The sequence below is a fragment of the Rosa chinensis genome, chromosome 4, assembly GCF_002994745.2.
Source record: "Rosa chinensis cultivar Old Blush chromosome 4, RchiOBHm-V2, whole genome shotgun sequence".
In the NCBI taxonomy this organism is placed as follows: Eukaryota; Viridiplantae; Streptophyta; class Magnoliopsida; order Rosales; family Rosaceae; genus Rosa; species Rosa chinensis.
Window position 1 is genome coordinate 7,718,440 of NC_037091.1, and position 10,275 is coordinate 7,728,714.

Here is a 10,275-nt window from a genome sequence, read left to right on the forward strand (position 1 = left end):
GAGGGGGCTTCAATATTTGTACTTCCTCAATTATTTGTTCGTCTTTGATAAACGAAAGGCCCATTGTAAACACGTTGATTTGCATGTACAAAATCAAGCTGTAAAAGAAGAAAAAGAGTGGGAGTAAATTTTCTCCCGAAATGATATAAAGTGATTTCTAATTTTGCATATTGGTTCCTAGATCCCAGTCTGTCAACTGAGTCATTTGTCCAGTTTTAGTGAAAATGGTCGAGCCTGATCGTCTGGAGCTTCTGAAGGCCTTCGACGAATCCAAAGCTGGTGTCAAAGGGGTCGTCGATGCCGGAATCACCAAAGTCCCACCCATTTTCGTGCGTTTAAAGAAAGATCCCTCCATCGCCGGTGACCACAAGACATCTGGCCATTTCAGTATTCCAGTGATTGATCTGGCTAACAATGAAGGACGATCTGCTGAGGTGATCGACTAAGTCCGGAGGGCCGTAGACAGCTTTGGGTTGTTTCAGGTGGTGAACCATGGGATGCCTAGGAGAGTGATGGAGGAGATGATGGAGGCGACGCTTGGGTTTCACGAGCTACCGAGGGAGGACTATGGCAGGGAGCCGGCGAGGAAGGTCAGGTACTTCTCTGGCAGTTCCATCTGTCAGTTAATTATGTATCAGGATTGGAGGGACACTTTGCAGTGTAACATATGTGACAAGCCTCAAGAAATTCCTCTCATAGTCCATCCCTTGAAATCTTTTTCAATTTTCAGGGGAGGACGTGTTTTTGCGTTAACATGTTTGCATGTAGTTATCCCATAAAATCCCCTCTCAGTCTCTCACCATCTCTCACGTACTACATGTATATACATGTACATCTGCTCCTTCAAATGAAAAAGCATGATATATATTATTAAACACCAAAGTTTGTATATTTTTCTTGGAACCCCGTTTTTAGGGTTTGAGAGAACGCCGCCCCGATGGGTGGACGTTTCTGCAACTTTCTCCATCTCCGATGGAGATCAATGTTGGCACATCCATTGGTGTTGTATACCTCGAGTGCGGTGCATACCGTCTCCTCTTTTCTTCCGGTTTGCTTTTCAAAGGAGTGGTCTACAACACCTCCAGCGGTGGCGGATCGTGATCTGTTCTCTTTGTCTTGGGTCTTTACAGCCTGGGATTCAAGGCTACGCTCGACTTGGGCAAGTGGTCGCTGACCTTTTGCTGGGAAATCAAATTTGTTCGGCCGGATCCGGATCTGGGATCTAGGGAATTTGAAGATTTCTTGGAATTTTGGCCGTAAGGTTGGGTGGCGGGGGCACTTGGCTTCAGCCGGGATCTGATTACTGTGGGACGGAGGTTTAGTGGTTGGGGTTAGGCCTTTTTCGGCATGGGCTCGTGGTTTTGAGATCGGATCTTCTCAAGGATTGGCTGCGTGCTCTGGTGTGGCGCGGCGGAGCAGGACGAGGCGTTCTAGGGCTGTGCGTGGATGGTGGAGGCGGCGCTGTGGGTCCTTCCACTAGTGGCATTCGACGGCTGCAGTGGGAGAGTAGATGTGTGGGTGCCCAGAGAAGGTCTGATAGGGTGCCCATGTACTTAGGTGTCCAAATCAGATTCAGATGGGCTTGGGCTTTTGTCGAGTCTGCTTTGGCAGATTTGACTTTGGTCTCAGGCCGGATTTGGATCCGCATTTGGGATCCAGGTCGTATTCTATTTCGGATCTTGGATCCGAAACAGCTGCTCATATTGTTCTGGTATTGGTTCTGGTTCTTCAGAGTTCGTCTGCCTAAATCCGAGGTTCTGGAACCCTTGGTTGCTTTCGATCTTTTGGTGAGCGAATCGCCTCTCCTAGGTGGTCATATCATCGGTTACAATTACAGTTACTCTTCTATTTACACTGCTTCAGTGACATATGCAGTGCAGCAATGCCTTACGGCATTAAGTCACATGGTTACCAGGTTACCTTTTATTCTCGATGCGATTGTGCATCTAATTATGCTTTATTGTTTTTTTTATTACAGTTGCGTTTGTGCATCTTGTTATGTTTTATTGCTTTCTTTTGATGTTTTATGCATCACTCCATGTAATCCTCAATTTTCACTTAATATAGTTTGTCGTCTTCTTTTCAAAAAAAAAAAAAAAAACACCAAAGTTTGTCAATGCATAGATAAATAGATTCAATTTTGATTAATTATTAGTAATGTATATTGTCCAAGGAAAACGTAAAAATATGAATAGTTTTGATCATTACGCTATACGCTGGGCTGAGAGACGTCCTCTCTTTCTGTTTTTTTTTTTTTTTTTTTTTTTTTTTAGAGTAGTAACTAGAGACATGTCCTCTCTGAATAAAGGAACTTTTTTTTTTTTTTTGAAATATTGAATGAAGAAACTTTATTTGTGCATAAATAAGAAATTGGACCTTGTCATTCATTGTCAATTGATTTTGAATTAATTAGATACTAAGATGGCCTTAAAATTGTTGAAATTGACAAGAAAAATTTAAAAGACTAGAAATATTTAAAAGACTAGTTTTTGAGTGGTTTTTGGATCATTATATATTTTGGGTGATTTTCTAATGCTCCTTTTCTTCAAATTTCAAATATTTTTATATATTTTTAAAATTTTAAATGAGCATGAAAATGAAGTGCAATTGCAAAAAAAATGCTGAAATGCGGAAATGGGTGGGGAGTGTGACAATCACTCCCCTTATATTTTTTGAGTTTGGGATGACTTCCTATTTTGTTAGTTAATTCTGGAGTATACATCTCATTTGCTCTTTATTTCCATCTTATTAATCAACAATGAATATGTGATATTTGTCGCATAATATTATGATGAAAATTAAGAAATATGCTTACTACTTTTCTTTTGATATTATAAATTTGCAAATATTGTATGCCTGATTGAACATGCACGTGATCCCAATCCAGAACGAAGAAATGATAGTTATGATTTCTCAAACTTTGTAATGTTTATTATGCATACATGATGGTGATCTACGTAAAAGTACTGTTTGGCTGAAATGGAAGAACTCAAGAACATAAGTGATTTATGTATCACTTATATCCGAGTTGATGTGGTTTTCTTTATACAAAATGCAGAGATATAATTATGGAGTATTCCACGCGTGCTCTTGAATTAGGTGTCATTAGTTTGAATTGCTATCCGTGGCGCTTGGGCTCAAACCTGATCAACTCAAAACCTTGGAAGATTGCGCTGAGAAGCATATGATTCTCAATCACTACTATCCCCCATGCCCTGAACCTGAACAGGCTATTGGCGCTATTGAACACTCAGATCCTTATTTTCTGACCATCCTACTTCAGGACAAAATTAGTGGACTCCAGATTTTTTACCAAAACCACTGGATTGATGTTCCTAATGTACCATGGAGCTTTAGTGGTGAACATTGGAGATCTCTTGCAGGCAAGCTTTGTATGTCATATATATTCACCAAGGCTATTTTTTAGTGTTTCACTGCATATTGGAATTATATATGTGAATTACTTCACGTACACAATTTTTTTATTTTTATCAGATCATATAAGGCATATATGTGAATTTTTTTTTTTTTTGAATAAAGGGCTGGTGCGGCTGCCCTCAAGCCTTGATTAATGAAACTTTCGAATATAAGGGGGGACATTGAGCCTAAACCCCTGATTACAATAGGCACCTAGAGAACATCCTGAAATAATATCATGACTCTCTACTAAACAATTGTATTCAAATACGCACCAACTAGCAAAGAGCACATTTCAGCGATCATGAAAGCTAATATGTACATTTCAGACATAACAACTCATTATAATTTGGACAATTTAGATAACAATAGATCAACACGAAAATATTCTAAATATTCATAATAAATTTCTACATCTTCACATAAAATTAATATTTGCCATTTGAGTTTTCATTCTGCTTAATACTAAAAGCTATATATATGGATAAACAAAACTAGAAACAAAAGAATATTCTCTTAAAATTATTATAGACGAAGAAGAAACCCTAAAGTGTAACACCCCAACCCGGATTAACAAAAGAAACAATCCGAATTTTTTTGTGGATTAAAGAATTTCAATTAAATACATCACTTTCTCCAAAACCCTTTTCAGATTAAATCGAATTATACCAGCGCATACAAATCTATGATTAGACTAAGTTTCATACCTTGCTCACCAATTATTATCAAGATATATGTTGAAAATTGCCAAGAGTTTTCAAGCCTCGATCACCCATCTTCGTTAATAATCGATTTAACAAACCATGGGTTGAGAGATGTCAGCAACTATCAGAATAACCAACTGGCAGCATGTGATGGTGAGAGGAGAGGCATGTCGGAAAGATTTGTTCATGACACAGTCAGAAATAACCTAGGGCCGGATTTACAAGCAATAAACCCTAAAACAAGAATTCTGGAGTCCACCAGAGACAGATGAGAAAACGCTCAATTTTATTTAATAATATGATAAAAAATAGGTTCTGCAGCCGTTTAAGGTTGCATATCTATGAGAAAAGAAACCCTAGGGCGACTAACAACATGGGTTAAAGCAAAACAAATCTAAATCGAACCAGAAAACTTAAATGCGGAAAAATAGTAAATTGTAGTTTTGAGGCCTGAAATGATCTCGAAAGCTCAAAAAAGCCCACACGTTGGAAATGTATAGCAATTACAATTCTGACAGCGAACGCCAAATTTGAATCAAACTGGGTTTTCCTTTTTCACAATCAAGCTGCTCTTCGATCCTTATTGCCATCCGTTCTATATCAGTTCAGGTCTCGTTTCGAGAAAAATGGGTAGGCAGTCCTAGATGTTCTTGTAGCAATGATGTTTTTGAGTAAGAGAAAGAGATGAGTAAATATATCCAGGGATAGATTAGCAAGAGAGAAGGAAGAGTCTGGTGGTCGATTATAGTGAGGGAGCCAAATTAATAGACATGCAGAGGAAAGGAGGAGATAAACATTTATGAGATAGAGAGTTCTCCGAAACCAAAAAGAATCATCTTCCCCTTTCTAGGAGGTTCAATCATATATTTATAGATTCAAATGGACGGGTTAGATTAATAACAAATTACATATAAGTTATTGACAAAAGATGACTTAACAAATACATCCATTAAAGATTGAATTAAACATATAAGGACTAAATCTTACAAATAAGGACAATATGTTCTCCACTTGCCACATGTCATTAGTTAATTTACTTTTTTACCCTTAACTACTTCTTTTGACTTCTAATCTCTTTACAATGATTAAATCTTACAAATAAGGACAATCTACTCTCCATTTGCCACATGTCATGATTTAATTTATTTTTAACTACTTCTTTTGACTTTTAATCCCTTTATGTAACTTTTTTTTTTTCTGGACAATGTGGTGTTAGCTCAGTGGTTAGAGCACCCACTACCTATGTACGAAGTCATGGGTTCGAGTCACCATAGCGGCAGGAGTGAAACCCTTTGATCCTCTTTATTAGGATTTTTTTTTCTAAGAATAATCAATTTATGTTACATTTTTTTTTTTCTGAGAATGATTCCTTTATGTTACTTTTTTTTTTCTTCTGAGAACAATCCGTTTATGTTACTTTTTTTTTTGTAAGAACAATCTGTTTATGTTACTTTTTTTTGTTGAGAATAATCCCTTTATGTTATTAATTTTTTTTTTTTTCACAAAACCTCACTCTCCTACTACTCTCATCTCATCGCCTAATCCTACTACTGCACTCATACTCGTCCAGTTCTGCTACTGCACTTGTACTCGTGTTCTACTATTGCACTTGTGATCGCCTAATCCTGCTACTGCACTTGTCCAATCTTGCTATTGCATTCATACTCGTCCAGTTCTGCTACTCGTGTTCTGCTACTGTACTCGTCATCGCCCAATCCTACTACTGCACTAGTCCAATCCTGCTACTGGACGAGTATGAGTAGCAGAACTGGACGAGTGTTCTGCTACTGTACTCATCATCACCCAATCCTGCTACTGCATTCATCCAATCCTGCTACTGGACGAGTATGAGTAGCAGAACTGGACGAGTGTTCTGCTACTGTACTGGTCATCGCCCAATCCTTCTACTGTACTCGTCCAATCCTGCTACTGTACTCGCTGCACTCATACTCGTCTAGTTCTGCTACTGCACTAGTCTAACCCTGCTACTGCACTCGTTCAATGCTGCTACTACACTCGCTGCACTCATACTCGTCTAGTTCTGCTACTGCACTTGTACTCGTGTTTAGAGATGATTTAAAGAATACATCGATATTGGATAAAGAAAATGACATATTTAAACATCAAATGCAAGCCACAATAATTTTAGAAAATCACATAGTAGTAGCAGTAGCAGGAGCAAGAGCAGTAGCAATTATATCTATCAATCCATAAATGAAATTGAAGCCTCCGGTTGAATATTTGGTTATCAGCAAGATAATCAAGTAATGAAAACCCTATTTGGACAAAAAATTTGAAACATTTCTCAGTTTATGACCTCATCCTTGGGCCACGCAATTCTAATCTTCTGTTTATCAAATATCTCCACTATATTCTACAATAGTATATCATGCAATCCTTGCATTCTCTGCTTATGTTACATTCTCTCATCAACGTAATTCTGTATTTGTAACATCCAAATCATGCAAAGCAATCCTTAACTTCTATTCTGAAACAAAATTATGCTTGAACAAAGGTATCCTTATCTCCTATGGCTAAAGCTAGTATGAGTACAGTACTATATCTAGACCACCACAACCATAAACCAAATTCAACAAAATCAATACATTACCAAACAAAACCAATTTCCCACATACATACAATCCAAATTAACTATAAGCTACAATATAACTATTAGGATTCAAAAAAGATTTAAACTTTATAAACCAGTTGAAGCACTATAACATACTTTGTGACTATAATCTACTCAAACAGCACCTTCACCATATCAATCCCACGCTTCACTCTCAGCAAATTCCTCGCATGATACAATGACTTTCTCACAGTGCCCGCCTCCATATCCCGGTCCACCAACCTAATATGATTAGAATGAAGGCAAAATCCATGTCTGTGCCAAACGTGGTGATTGGTGTGCAATCTGGGTTGGTTTGTGAAAAAGAAGGGCATTCTTTTGGGTTCCCAGTATGATTAGAATGAAGGAAAAATCCATGTCTGTGCCAAACATGGTGATTGGTGTGCAATCTGGGTTGGTTGTCGAGATTGATTTCGACGCTTCGGCCAGATCATGCACCTATATATATAATCATCCCCAAGTCCATCAAATTCACCTTCAATTTCTTCCGATTCCGATCAAACCCAAATCTGAAAACAATAAAAAGCTCATACCTTTGCTACGTAGTCCATCTCGGCGAACAGCGGCGAGACGAGAAAACACGCCTACGAGAACAGTGGCGTTTTGCGTTTTGAGTTTTGGGATTATGCCCAGTGGCATGAGCAAAAATTGCAATGAAAATTGGACATTTTAGTCATTTTTTATCAAAATTAGAAGCTAGGCCTGTTTAATTTGGTTTTGGGCTTGAGCTTGTGTCCTTATTTGTATAAAACAAATTGAAGGTGGGTTTTCTGTGTTTATATCTTTGGTCAGGTGCTACTATGTAATTTTCTATTAGATTAAATGGTGTTAATATTAATAGCTCAGATCACTTCATTTTTATTTATAAACATTTATTTATTTCTTTTATTTCTTTCTTTACCTTCAAATTTTATCCATTTGTAATAAATAGACCGGTTGTTCAGAATCTATCTATAAATACATGATAGAGCCTTCATATTTTTTGAACCAATAGGTCACTATATCATGTAAAATATAGTATATTTATATAGGTTCTTCAGTGTATACAATTCCTTATGTTGACTTCAAAAGTTGCTAAATGCAGAATATTCCTTAGGTACAATAAACAATATCGAATTCCTTTTACGTTATCACTGCTAATGAATTATTTCATAAACTGCTCAAAAGCTAGGTCAATTCTATTGCATTTTGAATTTTCATAATGAATTTAATAGTCCAGTGTCAATTTTTTATTCCCAGCAATTATAAATCAGTTCATCAGAGTTTTTTTTGTAGTTTCTAATTAATGGATACCCTGATGCAGCTAATGTCAAATAATAAGTTCACAAGCGTGATTCACAGAGTATTGGCTAAAAAGGAAGGTCCAAGAATTTCCGTGGCCTGTTTTTTTGGACAGTCGCTAGAAAATTCTTTGAGACTGGGGCCAATCAAGGAGTTGATATCTGAAGAAAAATCTCAAGTTTACCGCGAAACAACTGTGAAAGAATATGTTATGTGCCACTACAAGCAATGGGAAGCATATGAGGTCTCGGGGCTAGAAAGCTTGAAGCTGTGAACTAATAATGAAGTTTGACCCTCGACATGTATATGGGTCTAGTATTTACTAGCTTATGCAATAATTGATCAGTCTTGTGATGACCTGGATTTTCGTTATTTAATTTTGGTAGTTAATAATGGACCAATTGTACGAATTTTTGGTATTGTGCTTTATTCGTAAGTCGTATGTGAGGTGGAATGGTTTTCGTACGTATAAATATTCAAATTTAACAGTTTAGGGGGTCGTGTGAAGTTTGACTTTTTATATGTTGGGATTGTCCAAAAACTTCCTTCACGAAAGTTGTAGAGCGCGTCGATACAAGTTCGTGGACATGTGGAACGCAAGAATCAGAGTTCGTATGAGAAACTTATGGCCATTGGAAGGAATTTCCATTTTGGTATAAATAGAAGTTTCCCAAGTTGGAAACTTACAATTTTCATTATTTCCATTTCCGGAAAAATCACTTCCTCTCTCTTCTCTCTCGGCTGCACCTTCAGAAACAAAATAAATCCGACTGACCGGACCCGGACCCGGCCGACCAGACCCGGATTTCCCGGCGAACTGCAGCGGTCTCTGGCGACAAAACTTCCCAGATAGGATCGTCTCCTCCGTCTGGTCATCCCTCTGGTGTCCTCTAGCACCGATTCTGCTCCACAGCGGCGCGGCAAGGCGGCGCAGTTGAGTGTTTTCGGACTAGATTGGTTCTTCGATCTCCGACGTCGGCGGGGCTTCAAGTTGAGCTTGGGGAGCTCAGAGCAGCCTCCTTATCGACCCTTGGTGGTTGTTTGGATCGATTCACGTAAAACTTGGTTCAACTCAGATTGGATTACTGTTCCAGGCTTGTGAGGTAGTTTTCAACCCTTTATGCTTGTTTTCTGACTTCGAGCTAGTTATGAAAGTTCACAAGCATGCTTAGATGAAGCTTTTTGATATTGGGAGTTTTGTGAAATATTGAGTTTTGGCCAGCGGCGGTGCGCTACCTCCTGTGACAGCGTTCCGGCGGTGTTCCGGCCACTTAAGGAACTGTTTTTGGTATTATATGTGTTCTACTCGTTGATACGAGCTTTTCGATATATAATATGCAAATTTTGGAGTTCGTATGGAATTGTTATGATTTTTGCAGTTTCATACCGATCGATTTATTCGATCCTTGAGGATTCGAGCGTCCGATCGAGGACGTATTCTGGAGACTTTGGGAGGTCTCAGATGTGGTTTTGCCTCGATTGGCGCCGCTTTGGGGATTTTAGTTCACAACAGGGGTTTCGAACTTAAATCAAATGTGAATCATTACTAAGCTGGAACCGTATGTGATTCGGTACTTGCCGAAGTATATGGACGGTTATTTCGTGGATTGGCTGCTTTGTTCTTTATCGAAGACGCAGCGGGAGTTTCGAGATGAGTAATCTCACGAAGTTCATTCACGAACGGGAATACCCTTATTGTTTTGAAAGTTATTTATTAACCGCAAACTATAGTTGATATTAGTAGGCATTCCTGAGAGGATGACTACATATATATATATATATATTTACGTGAAATATATATGTTTTGGTGGTTTGTGGATTATGAAAACAATAGGCATGAATGATGCGATTTATTGTTTTGGGTTGTGGCTTTTGGAAAACAAATAATTGTGGAAATGTTGATTTTGGTTTGTTTTGAAAAGCGTTGAGATTTGGGAAAAGTGTTGAGATTTGTGTTTGAAAACAATATACATGGAATGATGCTTTTTATTGTTTTGTGTTATGGCTTTTCGGAAAACAATGATTTTGGAAATGTTGATTTTGATTGTTTTGAAAAGCGTTGAGATTCGTGTAACATTTTGGGTCAAGTGTGACTCCTTCATTGTTTTATTCCAAGGGACTGAAAAGTTCGAGGAACGAAGGTCTATGACCTTGGGCAGAATAGTAGGTAATCACGTCTTTGGCCAAACGAGTGGTTACGTTTCAGTTAGAGCTCTAGTGTGTCTGCCATATAGGTATTTC

At 38.1% G+C, this 10,275-nt stretch overlaps 1 protein-coding gene across 1 annotated transcript; it reads left to right on the forward strand.

Annotated features, from left to right (window-relative positions):
• The first annotated feature begins 224 nt into the window (after positions 1–224).
• Positions 225–8,308, forward strand: LOC112198722 (1-aminocyclopropane-1-carboxylate oxidase homolog 2). The gene is made up of 5 exons (XM_024339845.1): positions 225–434; positions 483–595; positions 1,131–1,256; positions 1,367–1,787; positions 8,057–8,308. Exons 1-5 carry the CDS (start codon positions 225–227, stop codon positions 8,306–8,308), a joined length of 1,122 nt encoding a protein of 373 aa, XP_024195613.1.
• Positions 8,309–10,275: the final 1,967 nt, after the last annotated feature.